This window comes from Cydia amplana, chromosome Z, assembly GCF_948474715.1.
Source record: "Cydia amplana chromosome Z, ilCydAmpl1.1, whole genome shotgun sequence".
NCBI classification, from domain to species: domain Eukaryota; kingdom Metazoa; phylum Arthropoda; class Insecta; order Lepidoptera; family Tortricidae; genus Cydia; species Cydia amplana.
In genome coordinates this window covers 27760497-27781626 of record NC_086096.1, presented here as the reverse complement: position 1 = coordinate 27781626, position 21130 = coordinate 27760497, and the positions used below count along the sequence as shown (strand labels likewise).

Sequence of the window (21130 nt, the reverse complement as noted above, 5' to 3'; positions counted from 1 at the left end):
GCTAAACAATAACTTGCCAAAAAAGACTATTGCTAACTGAAAAATTGCGATAAGTTGTTTTGCCAAACATTTTTTTGGGAAATGATAATTTGGGAAACATTGTTTGGGATGTGATACTTTGGAATACGTTTTTGGCCCATTCATTAGTAAACCTCAAATTTCAGTAGCAAATTTTGGATTTTTAATTTGGATGTGTGGGCCTTAGGAGGCTATAGCATTAGTAGAGAAGGCACCGTTAAGTATGAGTATCATCAGCGCTCACCTGAAACGAGCGTGTGCCGCATCGGTTTCAGAGCGGGCCCCCCCGGTAGGGTCGCGGGGGGGCCTATTGGATAAAAAAGACTGCTGTTGTTGTTGTTGTTGTTGCTTGTCTTCCACACTGCTGTAGGAAGAGTCGCGCGCGACGTACGTGCTCTCCCGTACTTCGCGCTTGAATTCCTGCTGCAAGACGATTGTTGCACATTATTAGCGCCATCATCAGACATCGGATTTTAGGGGGCAAAATTAAGCAATAGGTAGAAAGTTCTTAATATATAAAAAAATAATTATCGATGCTTTTCTCATGCAGGTGCCAGGGATCGCTCCAAGTTTTGCTCGAAGAAATATAATTCTATTAAAAGTGTGATAATTTAATAAAATATAAACTTACTTATTCTCCTACATCTTCTCATACACACTTTCAAACTCTAATTAATAATGATAATAAATTATTGACTTTTAGCTGATGCCTTTAATACCATTAAACTTCCATTACAAATATATTCTCCAACCAACTAATAAAAAGCAATACCAACGGCATTTTCCTGCTATGGCCGTCAATTTATTTTTATACATTATTATTGTTTCTAAACAATTTACTTAATTAAAACCGGTGTCTTATGTATCGTTCAAATTCTATTTCGAAGGAATTTTATTTGTTATAGTTATTTTTCTAAAAAAAACTAAAGTAAAAAACAGACCAGTAAAATGCCGCATAAATTCCGTTTCAAAAATCCAATCCATTACAGACAGCTTTGGTCTAGATAATTAGTGTTTTTTACGGCAGGCAATGTTTGTCTTGGTATAGTAATAGGTAATGTTCAAGATTTATAGTACTTTATAAATGTCACTCACTCGAGACGTGTACGAATCGGATTCGTCGTCGGCAAGTCGGTCGAGCTGTCTGTTGAACGAGCTGCGCGACATGTCACCGAACTTGTTCAGTTGCGTGTTGCGCTTGGTCTCGCGCTCCAGCGTACTCGGTCTGGCGTACCGCTCCGATGGACCAACCGGCTCCAGGCTGTAAAAAAAACGGTTTATAATATACATGGTGCCTGCGGTATGGTGTTATCATAGACTAGGAATCCTCTAGACTGAGTTTAGAGCAATTATTTCATGAAACCGATGCTGCCAAAAATACGGGGGTGCGGGGGGACGAGGTGAGCGCATCCCGTGCCGTGATTGGTCCGTTCAAAGACACGGACCAATCACGGCACGGGATTGACTCGAAGATGGAGTATAACTACCGTATAAGTGGCAGAGGGGGTAGCGTTATGCTCAGTCTAGAGGATGTCTTGTCTGTGGGTGTTATAATTATTATAACTTGACTGGGAATTTCCCTCATATAAAACATCAACAAAAGAGTTTGGATGTAATCGATGGCACACCATGCGATGCAGGAGTGTTCATTTTTAAAAATAAACTAGTTGAAACTCTTATTTTTACATTTAATTCCTCCCCGAAACCTTACCTGTTATCACTGAGCATTTGTCTGGTTTTCTCAAGTGAATCCCATGAATCTCTTCTTGTATGGTACGATCTCCCTCCAGGATCTCCTGAACCTAAAGGATTTTTTGTTATATTAAGATTTTTTAAATATATCCGATGTAACTCGAAAAGAAGGTAGAGTCAGGCCGAAATAAGTCTATATCAATTTTGGTAGAACACGCAGTGCAAGTGTTATTTTAAACGTCAAACTTCTGTGATATTATGACGTATAAATAACACTTCCACTATGTATGCTGTCAAAACTGTTGCAGATTAACCTCGGTCTAACTCTAATGAAATGGTAACTAAACGGTTATTTAAACAGAAGGCGGCTTTTAACCAAAATCAGCCCAGCCTTGTACTTCTGCCAGAATATGTACTTCTGAACATACTTCCCTTGGATCAATGGTGTTAGACTTTAGTCTCATGCTGACCAACACGGGAAAGGTGTAGACTGTTGGACACTAAAATTAATTATGTACAAATTCTACAACCTACATATTTGCTAAAAAATCATCTATGTTCATCCGCCAAAATGATTTACCAAAAAACAAAAATGTTATCTAAATGATTATAAATATATAAATTGAAAATTAATAAAGTTAGGTTTATTCGTACTTTAATATTAATATATATTTCAATAAGATGAGCATGCACGAATAAACAACGTTTCTAAAATAAATGGTCAAAAGATCACTTATGGAATTTATGGAAATTATAGGTATGTGGCTCGGAGCTCATGAAAGTCATGAATAGTTAGTAGGTTCAGTGTACCGAGTTGAATTTGATTGTGAACATGAATGGACGTAGACAACGAGCCGTTCCTGCCGTTCCGAATGCAGCGCAGTTGCGGCCGCGGTCAGTTAGTTCATTTAGCGAGCTGACCGCAACACCCTTACGTCACTTAACCAAGTTTGGTAACCAGTACTGTTATGCCTGTTACGCCGTACAGCGTAGCTTTAACGGCTTTGAAGGTTACATTATCATTATTATCAAACATTAACCCCTTATGTTTTTCCTTGAGCCTGAATGTCCATATCTTTAGAAATGTAAACACATTCTTAAGAAATAAATTTTACTTCATACGGAAAAAAACACCTTAAAATTCCAAAACTGAATTATTTGGAAAGCCGAGGGCGTACCAAAAAATCTGAAAACGAAATTTGGTTATCTATTTACCTCTCTATCACACTTGCATATTCGAGCTCAAATATTTCTTTTGTATATTTTTATATACCAAAACCGATATAAATGGGTCGAATGAGCATCTCTGCGGGCATATCGAAATGGCTAAAATAAAGTGCTACCACATACATATTATAAAGACAGGTGTATATATTATATACTATATACAATGCATACTTGGGCTGCCTAATCTTCTCGGGCGGTCAGCATCCAGCGAGGAAAAAGGGCTGCTTTGATCCAGGTTGTCTTGTGAGCCACTGTAGGAGCTATACATCTTGTAGTTGCTTCGCTTTTCCACCACACGTTTAGTGGTCGACACTGGGCTGTAATGCTCCGTTGGACTATTCACTCTAATGCACAAAATAATATAAAGTTATTTACACAATATTTTATACAATATTTTTCAAATTCCACAAATTTTATAATACTCTATAGTTTACGAATTGTTTGAATGCAACTAGCGAAAAGATTTTTTTTTTAAATAAATCAATTTATACCAATGCATGCTACTTATAGGTACTTTTTAAATAGTTCATCATAGTAGGTTTACATAGTCAAAGACTCAATCTAAGGACTCCTTAGAGGATATAACCAACCGGAGACGCCTTGATGTTTATAATTTTCTGTACAAAACAGTCTGCCGATTTTTGCGGGGGAGGGGCACTTCAAATGTACGTAACGTAAAAATAGCCATGTCAGATAAACGTGACCATTGGCCGCCTTTTAATGGCTACTCCGTTTGGTTATATCCTCTAAGAAGAAAACAGTTCTTTCGTCAGTTTCTCGTGTCAAATTGGGTCTAGAACTACGAGGAGCCTCGTCCTGCTTCACGTGGATAATCCTTTAGACACTAGTCTTAAAGTAATCTACATGAATATTCATATAGTATAGGGGAATCTGCATAACGCAGTATCCAATTTTAATTACAAAACATCGCACCTGTTAATCGGACTGGAAGTGCGGTCAAGCGGACTGTCCTTCCTCACCAGTGGACTGGCCGTGCGCCCGATGGGGCTCGCGGCGCGGTATGGGCTCGTGGCTCGATACGGACTAGCTGACCTGTTCACATCAAGTCGAGACCCATTTCCAAGGTGCTTCGTTGTTATTGGGCTTGTTGTTCTATTTTTCGGACTTTCCGTTTCATACCTACTGTCTTTTCTCATATTTCTAGATGTTGAGTATGCAGAATCTACTACATCGTAGCTCTTCTCTTTAACGTCCGGGCTAAAGGAAGCCTTGTAGTAGTCTGTCGAATCGCGTCTTTCTTCGCGACGGTCAAATGAACTGGTGTTGTGTTTTGTTGCGTTTTTTTCGTAGAAGTTATAACTGTTGAGAGGGCTTTCGGATCTTATTCTGGAAACTAAAATAAGAAAAAGGGTAATAGATAGTATCGCATTTAATTATCAACGCTTACTTTGAACTGAAACACAATTCATTACCTGGGCTTGAGATCCTTGCGTAGGAAGGACTCGCGCTATCCCGTGGTTTCTTAGAACGCGAACCTACTCGGAACATGTGCGGAGAGCCGTGGACGTCGTAGCCGTTAAAGTAAATATATAGCTGCAACAGGTTTATCAATATTAATTAAACCAACATTGAATATTTTTTATAATATCATTAATTGCTATTTCCATAATCATTTCTCACAGTACTAAACTAACTAACCCAAGTATAATTTTACCCTACTTATGTTATTTGCTTACCCTATGTTTTCCTGGAGCTTTTGGCATGAACGTAGCGCGATACTTGGTAGCAGAGAGCTTCTCGAGAGCGCACATGACGCTGCGTTTATCGTGGACGATGTCAAGTTGCAGGTCACCGCGCGCGCCGCAGCCGCTGGTGTCGAGCTCGAACGAGTGCGGCTTGAGAGGCTCCGCGCCCTCCAGCGCGCCTGGGCTCAGTCGCACACCGCCCGGCTCGAACACGTCACATGTGAAAGGGCCTCCCTAAATATCAAACAAAAGGTATCAAACAGTCAGCAGCAGAAATTACCTTGAAGCTCTCTTATTCTCTTAACAATAAAATAGAGTCAAGTACATTTTGAACACCTCGCCCGCTTAGCAACTATTGCTGCTGACTGTACATTTCAATTCAGACATTCAACATCATAACCTTGGGGGTGGTTAGGGCAGCCGATTTCTTTCTAAGCGTGCAGATGGCTGATTGTGGATGGATTGAGGAGTAGCAGTGTCGAATGATTATTAAGAACTATAGGTAACTTTAACATAATTAGGAAATATTTTCGCCTCACTTGAATATGATCTCCTTTGTACGTAATAGCAATGGTCCAAATGCCAGCTTCGTCTGGCTGAAAGGTGGCACTGGAGGCTGTGGTGCCGGGGGCCGACGGCGGCGGGTGTCGCGGCTCCAGCGCCAAAGCGCGCCCGCTCGGTGAATGCGCCGTCACGTCTATATCCTCTCGCCGTGGAGCTCCTATAAAGTTATATATTACAGGTAGATCAGCACTGCCAGTAGCACAGCGGCCAGAAATCGCTTGTACAGCAACAAACATTGATAATTTCTTGTACATTTCTGGAATTGTTTAAATGCTACTAACAACGGTCAATGTTTATATTTTTTTGGACCAACAGTGTACGGTGAATTGTCATAGTCAGATGACAACTGTCAGCAAGGTGAAACGGAGGCTACCGCTTACGCTAAACCGTGACCACGCAAAGGGTCTAGCAAGCTAAGCTAATAAGACTGGCCCCCACGAGGGATTTGGTTATACTTTTAGGTGGAGTAGTGGCTGAACCTAAGAATAATGTATGCCTATAATATCTTTTTCAGATTTATTTGCAATAATGTAAAAAAAAACAAGGTCATTTTTCAACTTTTATTTTAGCTAAACCATGCATGCGAGTTAAATCTAATTAATTCAGAATTGAGGAGGATATAATGGGGTTAAAAATGCATATTTGTACTGACCTTCATGAAAAAAAGGAGTTTTATTTTTCGCTTAATTTTTTTTTGCTACTTCTCGCGGAGATACAGCTTCCAAAAAAATTACGTGACAAGCTACAATTGTCAACTACGTATATATTTAAAAATAGTTATTTTCGATATAAGTGCGAAAAAGAGGAAATTCGAAACGAGTGGCGATAAATTAAAACACGACCGAAGGGAGTGTTTTAAATCGACACGAGTTGCGAATTACCTATTCGCACGTGTATCGAACAACGTTTTACAGTACATATGGCACTTTAAAGTTTCGACATACGCATGAAAAGTTCTATTTTACGCACTAGTGCGGAAAAGTAGCCCCATATGTACTGTAAAACATATTTTAATATCATGGTGCGTCATGTCAAAAAAATAATTTTGATAAAGTTTTTTTTATAACTGTGCTGGCCGAACCCACTGCACCTTAATAATAAAGTTGTGCACAGATAATTATGAACATCACTCGCATGACAACTTCTCTGTCTACGATGTTTTTTTTAGTCGTCGCAAAGCTTTTAGGCTTTAAAACTTTTGATGGAACATGTGTTGGAACACTTATATTGTGTACTCGTATACCTGTAGCGCTGACGAGCACCTCCACGATGCTGCCAACAGCGCACGGCGCCATCCCTGGAGGAGGCACGGTCACCAGCCTGGGCAGTACTCTGAAGAAGTACCGTCCGTCAACCCTAAAAATTTGCCTAAATATTATTTCTAAATTATTTTATAATTTAAAATATAGAAATTATATGTAGCTGCTGCAATTAGTGACTCAAGATATACCTTTTCTCCCAATTTAAATTAGCGATTGTTCAAATTCTTGACGTTTATAAAAGTATTTATAGACTCTTTAATTATTTAGTGGCAAGTAACAAGCTACAAGTGTAAAACAGATAGGTACTTACACAGCCTTTGAAAAACGAAATTACTATCTCATTACATTATACATATATACTTGTTTTTGCAAACTATACGCTTGTGGGACACTCCACCCCGCCCCCGCTCTTTGTAACAATAGTTATACAGTCGGGTAGGTACATGAAACACACCTACACTTGTGGAAAATATTGAAATACAAGGCATGTGCCTTTCGAAAAGTAGTGCCCTGGTGTTGCAATCCAATAAGCGGATCAAATCGCATTCTAGCCGATATCCCGACCCCTATCGAGTTTTCTATTTACTTTAATTCAAGTTAATCACAGTTTGGAACCTTATGTCGTCGACGGTGAGCACAATTTCGTGCATGCCCGCGTGCTCGGGCACGAACTCGCCGGCTCCCCGCGAGTCCATCTGCATGCGTGACTCCTGCTCCAGGGGGTTCACTATCGTCACCTTCACATCCGAAGTGGAAATCTCGTTCGAAATACTCTCTATTTTTATGTAGGTCTGTAACCAAAAAAAAACTTAAGATATAGTACCTATTCATTATTTTATGAGTCATGATTGACTGAACACTTGATGGCATACTGGTTTGAACCCCGAGCTCTGTAAGTAACGTTGGATTGTTTCTTCTGATCTCCATCCGATTTTACTTATAATTATAATCGTAAATTTGATAAATCGTAATTTGCATCTCTATCGCTCTTGCATATTCGAGTGAAAGAGACGCAGATAACGTTTTTCGGTTTTTGATGTTGGCGGTAGGTCCTCACGTAAGTACTGGGTCGTACGTCTATAGTATCTATATACTTACGTACCTAATCTACCGAAGTTAAATTCTAGCTATTCATTACTTTAGGTATTTCTATAAAAAATATAGAGAAGGCGTTGATGCCAGCCTTTAGTTCACATTAATATAGGTACCTAGTATCAGTTACTTTAATACGGACAATATCCACCTACGTAATTAAGTCATAAATTGTTATGTGGCATCATTACATTAAATGGACATTTTAAAGAACAATTACAAAATTATGTGCAATTTAATAAGTACCATGAATCTAGACGTTATTTAAAATTGTATTTTTTTATATACATCGATTCTTTTAAGTTAGATACATCATAACACTATGAATAATCATGCCGTTATTACAGTATTAAAAGCGGAACGAAACACTTCTCCCTGCACTTATTTCGTCTACAATGACAGAAATAAAATGATTTAAGTGCATAGTGAACAACCTAAGTAAATAAAGTTGTAAAGCGCACAATTCACTCTGCATGCGAAACTTGGCGGGATTATTTTATGAAACTGTACATACAGGCAACAATCTATTCATGGCAGATCTCAGAGTGAAGAGTATTTATTTTTGGGTTTTCTTGATATGAAATATAATTGTTTCTGCTGTTTTAATTTAAGTACCTTTTAATATAAGTAAATACTTGTAGAGGTAGGATAATAAAAAATCAATTAGGTACACCTGCTACGCTAGTAGAATATGCCGTTAATCCTTTTCTTGGCAATTTATCTTACATTACAAGATACATAATTATACATCGTTTTTTTTGTATTTTTTTCTAAGAGCTTTTTCCTCTATCAGGCGCAAACGAGGTTTGACCTCACAATTTTTTTTTATTTGCCAAGAAAAGGGAACGTTATACTATAAGGTGCATAGGGTAAGGTGGTTTTGATGAGTGAGCAGATGAGCAGTGTTGCAATGGTACCACCGTACAACAATATACAAAGGTTTGTGTTTAAAAAATGTGCAGCACACATTCCTATTTCATCGATACCAGTTCGTTTAAGAAAGAAAAAGAAAATAAAATACCCTCTAAAAATAAGTTTTCAACCAAAACAGACTGCGAGATATTGAAATACTGTAAGTTAAAAACTCAACATTTACAATAAAAATATTACAGGAATTACGGACCACTTTTTAACTTACCCCTGTTTTCAACTTACCCCGACCCATCCTATTTAAAAATCAAAGTGTTTGGTTTAGGTAGATCCAAGATTCCAAATCATTGTTATCTTCTTTGATTAGAAAATGTACAGTAGGTATTCGTTTGTTAAGGGATAATATTGTTGCACTGCTTAACGTGCCCACTGCCTTCTAAATAAACCAGGTTAAATGACTTATAAACTTGTAACAGGTTCGAATGGTTCGATGTGAGAGCACACAATGATAATGAAGACGATAGTGGAAGACCGCATCTCCATACAAAACGAAGTCCCCATTTTCCTCCCTGGGTTACAATACAATCAATAGGCTACATAACTAATTATCTTTTATGGTATCAATCGTTGTTTTTAGGATCAAATGTCTATACGGGATACATACATTGCATTAAAGCAACACAAAAGTCAGAAATTATAGTCAAATTCCGACAGTCGTACTTCACTCGCGAAACGCACTTAACAAAACGATAAGTGAACGTGACGTCACGGTCACTGAGATCACATCTTGAAGTATGGGCAAAACAAGAAAATTGTGCCTTTGTCGTTGTAATATTGCGCACACTCCTGCGCTAATTATGCACACCTCCTGGGCAAACTCGGAATTATCAAACTATTAAAACGATTTCCATCTTGCTGGGAAATAATTACTCAAAAGGTTTTTTTTGGATCTAATTTGATTGGCCTATAATGATGAATGACGTATTTATTATTGGGGTGGTATCGGGCCTTTGAGTGTCACGTCGACCAAGTATTGATCTATTGTGACGGCCCTTTAAAGTTCATTACTAATGCCCGTTGCATCCAGAAAATTACAGATGCTTTGGGCCGTAACGTTCTGTACCTCATAGGGTTGCAATACATGCCGCCCTAAGTAGGTACTTCATGAATGAATGACGTATCAGTGACATATTATTAAAGGTGCCGCTCCTGGCTGGCATCTTTGAGTTGTTAGATTGGGTACTGACAGGTTCACCGACGCGGCCCGAGGTGGAGTCGAGCGCCACGCGCAGCATGTCGTGGACCGGCGGTCGCGGCGCCACGTTTCGGAACTGGTTCGCCCACGCCATAACCCCCAGGTGCTCAACGTCGCTTTGGCTCATATCACGGGCTGATAAAACTGGTTGAACGCCTGTAAAACATATACATATCGACTTAGTGCAGACCTGTTGCTGTCGAGTGTTTCACCGATTACATTTATTTCTATAAAAGGATCCTGCTATTCATGCAGGGCAAGAAGTATAAATAGGTAGTAATTTAAATGAACAGCGAGTATTCTTATGTAGGTACGTATAATGTATGTATATTTTTAATGTGTGTGTAGCGCATTTCATAAAATTACCAATTTTTACTGCTGCATCAATGGCTTGTTGGTTGTTTTCCTCCCACCTCGCCGGGTCGCGCCTCAACCGGCTCAGTGGCGGGGCCGGTCCCCCCATTGACCGCACTAATTCGTTCGCTACACGCCCGTCATTCCAATCCGTCTGAAAAAAAAAACGAAGTTATTATACTTAAATGCGAAAATGTATTACAATATAGTAGTTGTTGAGTTGAATATAGAAAATACCTATTAAATAAAAAGTGAATACTTACGGTGAAATTGGTAATGCCCCTTTCCAATCGCGAATTAACCCAATCCAAAGTAGATCGATATCCGGGTCCATTTGGTTTCATAAAGTAAGATAAGTAAGTCATGCCAGAGAGTTCGTCCAACCACGGTGAAGCTAAATATTCCGGCTCTAGCACCATGGGAACTTCGAACTCCCGGTGAGCTAATTTCATTGCGCGGCGACAGTTCTCTACAGCTTCGTGGCGGTCTGGTTGTTGAGCACACAAAGTAATATTAGCAATTTAACCTTGTAAATAATTTATTTTATGTACTAATTAATTCTCTAAATAAACTTACTTATACTCAAAGTTACCTCAAATTTAGATACTCACTTAACTCTCTCCAGTGCGGGAAAATACCAGGCTTGCAGTTATCTAAAAGAGCCGACAGCAGCACACCACTGTTCCAATCCGTAGTCAAGTTGTTGACTCGGCACTCGGGCAGAGCAGCTTGCAGCCACGATAGCATCAATTTTCTACGGTAAAGTAACAGGTAACGTAAATAAAGACAGAGCACAGCAAGTACTATGTTGTTCGCTATTAAGAGCAAAACAACAAATGAAAATAAACAAGGAAACTCACGCAGCCGTGAGACATTATTCCTTTCGAGACAATTGGATGCCTTTAAGATTCCGCATAAAAATAGGATTTTATAAAGGTTCTCTTGCCATCTAAGATGGGATCAGGCGGTGTTACCGGACCGAGTATTTCTAAAAAAATACGAATATATAGGTCGGTCTTGCATGAAGTGACGTAGTATTTTAATATTATTCAGTTGCAGAAATAAATACAAAAACAAGACTCATTGTCACTCAGTGTTGTTAGTCAGCTTTGAGTCATAAGATTTTATTCAACTATGTACAGAATAAACTAAAATTTAGGTCAGACGTTAATTATAAGATGGAACCAAAAAATCTACCAATAAGTAAAAGCCATGCCGCATTTTATTTAATAATATTTACATATTTGACAAAAACGCCCGTCTGCTTTAATATGGATTGTATGCAATTATTTACTTGTAAGTTCGAGTATATATATACAAAATAATAATTTGATCAGCAATATTTTACAATAATTCAGCAGATAAAATAAACTGGTTAGCATTTTGTTTGGAAAATCCGTATTGAATGTGGTAGTTGAATTGCTAAAGTAGGTAATTTATGGCTCTTTCTGTCTTGTTTGAAATGTCTATATTAATCCCTATGTTAGTCCGTCCACGTCGAATCCCTAGAGTTTGAGAATTTTTGCAAAGCGGGAGGCGCTTGGGAGTTTAGATCCGACTCACAGTATGGATGCATATAACCTCCGCAACTTAAGCTTTTAGTAGGCTTCGGCTCAGCCTCTCCATTTGCGCGGCATGCGCTTTCATACACAAGGGTGATGGACGGGCTGCAGCTTTCTTAGAGTCAGATCGGTTAAAACAGTATATACGACTCTCTAATATTGATAATATATATGTAAAATATGATGGTAATTACACTTTGTCTCAAATTGACACAAATTATATCTGTAGAATTAACATACTTAAACATATGTTGGCCCTGTACTTAATTCTTGATAGAGTTGCATACTTTCTGCATGACAAATAAGGTTGTACTGTTTTGCTGACATAATTATTATACTATATTATAATTATTGCTGACTGATTAAACATTTCTGTTAGACGCAAAATTTTTTATCAAAGATATTTCTGTGGCCATGGCTGTGCCTCCGCCAAGGCGAGACAAAAAGGCACTGCCTACCGTTTCCAGATGAATTTTTGACACAAAACATAATTAAGTTATATAGATCATAGATCTCACCTTGGTGGGAATTTACTGCGTCCAATTTGGTATCGCACTATGAGAGACCAAATCAAACCTAAAATAAGCTTCAAATTTCCGTTCACGATGTCCACATTACCTAAAACAAAATAGCAGCCATTTATTAGCCAGTGCACAAAATCAGTCTCACATGATACAGTGGTTCAAATGAGTCCCATCGAGCTGTATAATTACTGCAATTTAATATTTAATAAAGTGCTAGTAGGAGATTTCCTGATAACTTCAATGCTGGCTATAAGACGTCAATCGGATACCTAAGCAAAAGAGGTTATGAAAAATGAAAAAGTGTTTATTCGGTTTAGGAATTACTTATACAGTTGTAAGTGTTTGCGCCTCTTTTTAAGTAACAAATACCTGTGTTAAGAGGCACATAGAGGAAGTTATAGGACGACAGTTAGTTACCTTTCTGGTTGGCAACATTATAACCGAGTATTTAATATGTATAATAAGCAGTTTTGTACAGTCAAATGCAGTGTATTAATAGTTTAGTTTAATTTTTATGTAATAGTTTAGTTTAATTTTTATGTTTTAGGTATAGTTATAGATCTAGTTATTAATTAGTTAATTGAAGCATAGCCGCCTCGTCGTCGAACGGCGTACACCTGGGTCACAACGGAAGAACAGCGCTGGCTTTGCCAGCTACATGCTGAGTTGTGACCCTTTTATGGCATTTGCACTTTATCTTATATAATATATACATTGTATATGTGTCAACAAGTTTTTATCATCTGTGTGTCATAAATAAATGTATTTTCTTTCTTTCTTTCTTTCTTTCTTTCAAATGTAGATAAAACGGAGATAAAATCAGTACGAGCGCCTTTTTTTTTTAAAGTTTTATGGACTTAAAGAGTAGTAGAGTTTATCATATCCACGGGATGACGCCGGGGTGTAGCAGCTTTTCAAACCCCTGAGACTACACATAGATAACTTGTGTATGACTGATACTAACCTATATTAACCAGCTTAACACCATCGTCCTCGATGGCATGCAAAGCAGTAGTGACGTTATCCAATTTGTGATGCTGGTTGGAAGGGTTCGGGCTCCAGCCTTTCAGCCGCCGGCCTTGTAACGCTTCCACTAACGCACACAAAACTGTACCGTCTCGTAGGTCTTCCACTAAGTCTGCTACCTGGCACCACAAACATAATACTAGGTAAGTGAAACCATTCATACGTTTTATGTGCTTACTAGGATTTATGCACGCGAATTGTCATAATTACCTTTATATCCATCGGTTTTAATGTTTCGTTGACCCAGTTTTTAAACGTGTTTGCTTGAATTTCGACCCAAAGATCCTCATGACCCTTGATGGGCATTCCCTTGGCAGCGGTGCCCTCAGGGCTCCGCGCCGCCAGGCCCGCCTGCGTGATCCGGCCGGCCGACCCCTCTGCCGAGTGCGCACGCACACCCTGGTGCGTCACTCGCACCCCTTCCATCTCGATTTAATCCAACTTACTAAATACGATGTATCATAACTTAAGTTACATTTTGGTCTTTGGGACTATATTTCGTTGTCAACTGAAACAAAATATTATATGTTTAGATATACATATTTGCAGATTCAGTATTAAAGTAGTATTAAAGCGCTTAATTTTCGTGGAAAGGTTAGGTTTGTGTCTTGTGTTAAATGTTTATTTAGATTTGTTGGTTGATAGGGTATTTATAGTATTAGTGGGGGTGTTGTGGCGTGTTGTGCTTGAATGAATACCAAATAGGTTTCAATGTATTTTATACTCTATGGTCTGTATAGTAGTTCGCTATTAGAGCTATTTTTTTGAATTCAGATGTTCCAATAAAATGTATGTCAGTCGTGGCCAGTGTCGTGGCTCATGATCCGTGCGTTTCCTTTATATAAAAGGGCCAAATCAGCTTGGTTTAACTTTAGGAACAATCGTGCCAAGCGGCATCGCCTGAGACAAAAGTGCATACTCATTGCACTCACTTAGTCTACGACTTAATCAATTTCAAAAATATATAAATTATTAAAGGCTTTATCTCGGAAACTATTAGATCTACAGAGACAATTATAGTGTCGTGTTGTAGCAAATTTAGTCTACTTTAAATACGCGCTGAAAAATTACTATCAAAAACTAGTCCTTTAGGGTTATAATATAATAACCAAAATTAAGAAAAAATCTAAATTTTCGTGTTTTTTTTTATGTTTGACAAAGTTGCGTTCGGCGCTCGAAGTCACAAACTTGGATTATTTATTGGGCCAACATCATAAATAAGTCTGCAAAAAATCAGAACTACCAGATTTGACGCAAAAGAGCCCCGTTACAAATTTCGACAAAGTTACTGGATTCGAAAGGAATCTAAGAAAAATACTCTGTGTAGGTATATGGAAAACATAATGGAAGTGGAACCACTAATGAAACTTAAACCTAGTGTCCGACCGAAGGTTCGGTTTCGGTTTCGGTTTCGGCCAGTTTCGGCCAAAAAATCATGTTTCGGCTGTAGTTTCGGTTTCGGCCAAAAAACGGCCGAACCTTTCGGCCGGGCCGAAACTTACGAAATGGTACTTCGGACAAAGACCAAAAGTTGGGGAATAAGTAGGACAACAATATTAATACCTACATATACTGATTCATGTATATTAGGTACAGACATTAATTGGTTTATTATAAAACACAATTTCACTAATGAGGGCGCCACTGGACGGTTGACGCAGGCTTAAAGGCTGTCAATACCTATAAGTGAATGAGATAGCACTGTCGCATGTTACTGGGCCCTGGGCAAGATAATAATAATAAAACTAGCCTCACTTTTTACCTCAATTTACCATTGGTTTGTGTTCCACATGTCCTCTACTTCAGCTTAGCCTTTGGCCTCGCTGCGCCATGCTCGGCCTGCGGTCTCGCTTTTGAATACAATGGACATTGGTTGGAGTCTGTGCTCAACTACTTATCCTGAAGCCTTAAGCACGGCTTTGACTTGAAAGTTCGCCTCAATGGGGCACTTCGGACTTTTCGGCCCAGGTGAAGATCGGTACCCGGCCTTGCGATATTGTTAACAAAAAATTTCGCGCTCGCTGCGCTCGCGTTTTTGGTTGACCCTGTGTCTACATGTTAGTTTGACTGGTGAATGAATAGAGTTAGACCAAGAAAATTCTGCAATGATTTTAATAGCATACGCAGTGCAACTAGTGCAAATTTTATTTATACGTCATAATTTCATAGAAGTTTTGACGTTTAAAATAACACTTGCACTGCGTGTGTTATCAACTTATCAAAATCGTTGCAGAATTATCTTGGCCTAACTCTAGTAATTTTCATAAAAAACTGCTTAAGTAACATCAATTTCAAGGACTTTGGGTGTTGACAGCCCCATAATATGTGTGTAAAAGCGGTTTTATGACATTTTTTCAACGATTTTAACAAGTCTACAAAAGTTTCGGTTTCGGTTTCGGTTTCGGCCGAAACTAGAGCCAAAGCCGAACATTCGGGTTCGGTTTCGGTTTCGGCAAAAAAACATGTTTCGGTCGGACACTACTTAAACCACATTAAATATTTGTAATCTACACTGAGTTTATTAAAATGGGCGCAAAAGTTCTCCTTTAATTACTGTAGTTTTATTATTAATAAAAGTATTCTTAATATATCTAAGTAGGTAATAAAATTAAGTATAATAAAAACACGTTGATACCTACATTTCTTTTGACTACCTACTGGAGCGAGCATTTTCGTAAATATTGACTAGGTATATCATATGTATTCAAGGCCCCCATTTTCTTTGAAATACATACCTACTTTACAAACGCCACCCCATACCATAGGGTTGCACCAAAAAAACTCAACGCCATTTTATGTACCTATACGACAGAAAACTAATCAAAATGTTAGGATCCAGTTTTTGTTATACCCCTTTGTGGGCGCTCGAAATAGTACTATACCCCGTTTTATAGCATTAGAAAAGACTACACGATCTTGACATGTCCTTTTATTAAAAACAATTAAAAAAATTGTACTTAACTATTACTTATGCCAAAAGAATGTAAATGAACATATACCTATGTTATGTATACATACTTAATTATAATTATTACATATTTGCTGTGGCTTATTATTCAAAAGTGGTTTTCAATAAAGATACACGTTAAAATCGTGTAGTCTTTTTCTAATGATAAAAAACGAGGTATAAAGTCTCTTTGATATGGAAACCCTTGTGGCATTTCAGTACACAATCATTTCTAACAACGACTTTAGAAGATACGGGTATAAAAGAAGGTAAGGAATTTGATCCCTATATATCAAACGGCATCACTGGAAATAGGTTAGTATTGAGAATGGTATAACACGTAATACGCCTATTAAATAAGTACATTATGTAAGTGAAATCTCTTTGTATTATTGTAAATGCAAAATGTTGTGTTAACACTATAAATTTCAAATGTTTAAAGTTTCATTTAATCCAACAATGTGTTGCCAAAACGGTACAAATCCAATAGTTCCTTTATTCCTAAATGCAGTCAATAAGTGCATGAAAACTATTTGTTTAAAGTATATCCGCAAAAATATGATTTACCTAACTTCAAATGTGTTGCTAGTAAATGTGTTGTATTGCAAAAATAAATACTTAACTATAAATTGATTAAATATATTGTCATGTGTCGATTTAAAACACTCCCTTCGGTCGTGTTTTAATTTATCGCCACTCGTTGCGAATATCCTACTTTTCGCACTTGTATCGTAATGTACTATTATTTATTGACAATACTTATAAGGTAAATTGAAATAGAATTTCACACGAGCACTCCTGTTCGTTCATTTTCGTATCCTCGAGGCAATAAAATAATAACTAGCGGGATTAACTTTATTTTTGAGCATAAAACATGTGTACGTGCCTGAGAAACTCTGAGCCAATTTGCGATAAATAATAGCAGGTAAATTACTCTCGGCGCCTGCATAACAATTATCTGCAACACCGACAGTTAAATTAATCAGTCGAAATCTGTGTCGCTGTAAAGGTTTCAGCATGCAATATGCCATGGAAAAGGTAAGTAGGGTAAGAATGTAGTTGGTGTATTTAGTTGGTGCGGACGTGGCAAGTCTCGTTTGTCTCAGAGGTGTGTTAATGAGCTGCGTGTGTTGGCTACTCTTTGCAAGAATGCCGCGAGAGAAGCCACCGCTGCAATTACTAACTTCAGTATAAAATGTCATATTCTTCAATTGCGGGACGCGCTAATGAGACGGCGGGTACCGCTCACCCCCTGCTTCTCAACTTCTCAACGTATTCTAAGGTCATTTTAGAATGTATGTACCAATTTAAATTTGATAAGTGTGCTTTTTGAGTAGTTAAACAATTTAACTTCCACACTTCCAAACTTCCACAATGGCGCCGTACCGGGGTTTGGATAAATCTTAAAAATAAATATTATAGGGCATAAATATTGTAGAACAATTTTACGCAGATCGACCTACTCCCACAGTAAGCTCAATGAGGCTTGTGTTGTAGGTACTAGAATAGGATATAGATAATAGATATACCTATTACTTATATTTAAACATATACAAAGAAAACTCCATAACTCAGGAACAAAAATTTGTTAAAAACACACGAATAAATGCGTTTACCAGAAGTCGAACCCGGGACCTCCTGCTTCGTAGGCACGGTCAGGGTAGAGTGCTGACTAGGCTAGGAGTCTGTGTAAATATTAACGACCTCTTTATATGAAAAATACATGTTAAAACCTATAGGCTCAAGATTTTCTGATGTGAGTCCGAAATAATAAAACCTAGATAACTAATCTACAGTATGAATGCAACAAATTTATTGAGTAAACGTAGGTACTGTAGATACTCGTAGTAGGACAGTAGTTTTCGGCACACAAAGTTGTACTCTATTTATTTTAGAATTACCTACTTAATTATAATATTTTTTTACAATGGCAAATCAATCGTTTACATATGTGCATGCTGGCACCTGCAACATGCAACCTGCAGTACATTTCAAGCAGTGTGGGCTGAGCCACGTTAAATAAGTCGGTGCTGCGTTAATGTAAATGTTACATTTGAACGTGTCGTGGGTTGCCTATTTGCTAGCTCAACATTGCCCAGCTGACGTAACGTCACCTCTATTTTAATATACATACCTAGTAATTATGTCATTGTTAACTTTTGTAAGTATGTACGACGTTTTTGCGTTTTTTTTATGTTTTTATACCGGCATTAAAATTGGTAACCTGCTCCACCAATGTGGCCGTATTTTTTGTAAGTATGTATGATACCTGAGAAATCCGTCATTTCTAAATCGATTTGGTTTTGTTTGACAGTATATATAGTTCCAAGTTGATTTAATTTTTGTCCAACCCAGTTCTGATAATGAGATCCATGAGGAATTGATGAAATTTCTCAATCTTATAGGGAAATAGGATAGCGAATCTTGTATTATTAACAAACCAAGCATTTGCATTAAAAAAAAGTGCCATTTTATGAAGTAGAACTGCTGATGACGACCAGAACGGTACTCTTCAATAACGCGTACTTCTCGTTTGGTGGTTTGTTCAGCAAGTATGATTTAAAGGAACATTCTTAGGTACTATATATTTTTGTCAAGGTCCAGTTCCTATAATGATTGATCCAGATCCAGATCTTGAAACTTAAAACGTACCTACCCGAAGCCCAAAACTGTTTATTGACATGACTGGTTGGCCAGAGAGCAATGAGTCTCGGACACGCATAACAAAAACATAAAACTAATAATCTTTAATAGAAAAAAACCGACTTCTCTAACTACTAGCCTAACCCACTTAAGTCCTTGTACCTGTTATTACCCACATCCTGAACCACTCAATTTCCTGTAAAATTTTTCCTTCACTTTGGAAAGACGCTGACGTCATTCCCCTTCCGAAAAAGTCAAATCCTTCCTCTTTCTCTGACTATCGCCCAATTTCTATCCTCCCTTTCCTTTCCAAAGTCCTTGAGCGCCTTGTACATCATCAGTTAACATCTTTCTTAAATAGACATGAGCTCTTGAATCCTTTCCAGTCCGGCTTCCGAACGGGCCATGGTACGGCTACCGCACTCGTAAAAATTACCGACGACATCCGAGCAGGAATGGACAACAGAAAGGTCACCGTGTTATCGCTGTTGGATTTTAGTAACGCTTTCAACACGGTTGATTTTGACGTTCTGCTCGGAATTCTGCGTTCTTTTAATATATCTCCTGCAGTGATTGATTGGTTTAGTAGTTATTTAAAAGGTCGTCGGCAACGCGTAAAAGTTGATTCTCTCTGTTCTTCGTGGTGCAGCACGCTGGCCGGCGTTCCGCAGGGTGGCGTGTTGTCTCCTCTTCTTTTTTCTATTTTTATAAACTCAATTACTAGTAATCTTTCTTCCTCATACCACCTTTATGCCGATGACCTACAAATTTACTCTCAAGGCACCATTAGCGATCTACCTATGATTATCAACTGCGTACATCGTGACTTGGGTAACATTTCGGATTGGAGTAGGCGTTACGGACTTTTAGTCAACCCAACTAAAACCCAAACGATAATTGTGGGTAGCTCTAAACTTATTCCTAGGATTGATTTTTCTGTGCTACCTTCCATTACGTTTGATGGTGTCCATATTCCATTTGCTAAACAGGTAAAAAATCTCGGGATCATAATAGACTGCACTTTATCTTGGATCCCTCAGATTAGCGAGGTAAGCAGGAGGATGTTTGCATCAATGGGTGCACTTCGCCGACTACGTAACTTCTTGCCTTTCGCCACCAAAATTGCGCTATCACAATCGCTTCTTATGCCTATATTAGATTATGCCGACACCTGTTATCTGGATCTTAATGAAGACCAGCTTAGTAAACTTGAACGCCTTCAAAATCTTTGTATCAGATTTATATTTGACCTGCGTAAATTTGACCATGTTTCCAACTTTCGTGCCCAGCTCAAGTGGCTCCCTATACGTCTTCGACGTAATTCTCATATATTAGGTCTTCTCTATAGCATTCTTTTCAACCCCGCTACTCCTTCATACCTTAAAGAACGTTTTAGTTATCTCTCCTCCGTCAGGCCTTCACGGAAATATCAACTAGTTCCCCCTCCTTCTTCTACGAAATTTTATAATGACTCCTTTACGTTTCGAGCTGTTCGTCTGTGGAACAGTCTGCCGTTAGACATTAGGTGTGCTAAAACTCTCCAAAGCTTTAAAAACCTTCTAAAGAATCATTACTTATCTCTTCCTTAATGTGCCGCTGTGTATATATTTATATATATATATTGTGTTTGTATTTTTGTATGTATTTATATATGTATGTGATATTTATTAACCTATTTGGTTGTACCTATTGGTACATATTTATATAATAGTATATGATCGAATGTGTAATCTTCTTATTCCTGTAATTTATTTCGTGCTCTACCTGTTTTAAAAGTTTTCTGTTCTTTATTTATTTATTTATTTTACATTTTAAATCAGGCAACAAGGCCCACTACAAATACCTTACAGACTAACATATATATGCATTTTATATAAACTTAAAAAACTAAACACTATTTAGGCGACAAAACGGCGTGGCTCCGTTGAATCGCCTGGTCTTGTGTCGGATTCGACAGTTTGCCCCGGAACCTCCGAAACACGACACCCTTCGGCCAGAAGTCGGCGCACTCGATGGTCCCCTGCAGCGGTCGCGGCACGCGCACCACAAACGAGTTGAAGTGCACGTAGTGGCGCGATCGAAGCTGGAACACCCTCAGCGTATAGCCGGTCTTCTGGTGTACATACTCCACCACTTCAGCACTTCAGCTTCTTTATATCCTGCTACCCCAAGGTTGTCTGGAAGAGATCGCTTACAGCGATAAGACCGCCTGTTGCTACCTTTATTTACACTGTAAATCTGTTATTGTATTTTTCTTTGTGGTGGAATAAAGTGTATTTACTTACTTACTTAACCTGCTTAACAAATATAACGAAGAGGACAAATCGCCAAACGTGAACTATGCATCGTTGAAGAGTTCCATTCTGATCATCATCAGCAGTTCCACTG

At 38.2% G+C, this 21130-nt stretch overlaps 1 protein-coding gene across 3 annotated transcripts in view; it reads right to left on the bottom strand.

The window, feature by feature from the left end:
- LOC134661406 (filamin-C) overlaps positions 1–21130 on the bottom strand; it is a 102519-nt gene that overhangs the window by 62875 nt on the left and 18514 nt on the right. For 2 of the 3 annotated variants that reach the window (XM_063517474.1, XM_063517476.1), the window contains exons 2-18: positions 13363–13660; positions 13091–13271; positions 12121–12220; positions 10652–10794; positions 10304–10527; positions 10053–10194; positions 9679–9842; positions 7085–7260; positions 6451–6563; positions 5183–5364; positions 4635–4877; positions 4371–4491; positions 3871–4291; positions 3109–3281; positions 1730–1820; positions 1114–1279; positions 263–441 (exon numbers count right to left, since the gene is read on the bottom strand). In XM_063517474.1, coding sequence (XP_063373544.1) covers positions 263–441; positions 1114–1279; positions 1730–1820; positions 3109–3281; positions 3871–4291; positions 4371–4491; positions 4635–4877; positions 5183–5364; positions 6451–6563; positions 7085–7260; positions 9679–9842; positions 10053–10194; positions 10304–10527; positions 10652–10794; positions 12121–12220; positions 13091–13271; positions 13363–13578 — 3035 coding nt within the window. In that variant the 5' untranslated portion in view covers positions 13579–13660. The remainder of the gene's footprint in view (positions 1–262; positions 442–1113; positions 1280–1729; positions 1821–3108; positions 3282–3870; positions 4292–4370; positions 4492–4634; positions 4878–5182; positions 5365–6450; positions 6564–7084; positions 7261–9678; positions 9843–10052; positions 10195–10303; positions 10528–10651; positions 10795–12120; positions 12221–13090; positions 13272–13362; positions 13661–21130) is intronic. The other variant, XM_063517475.1, reaches the window with a different exon arrangement.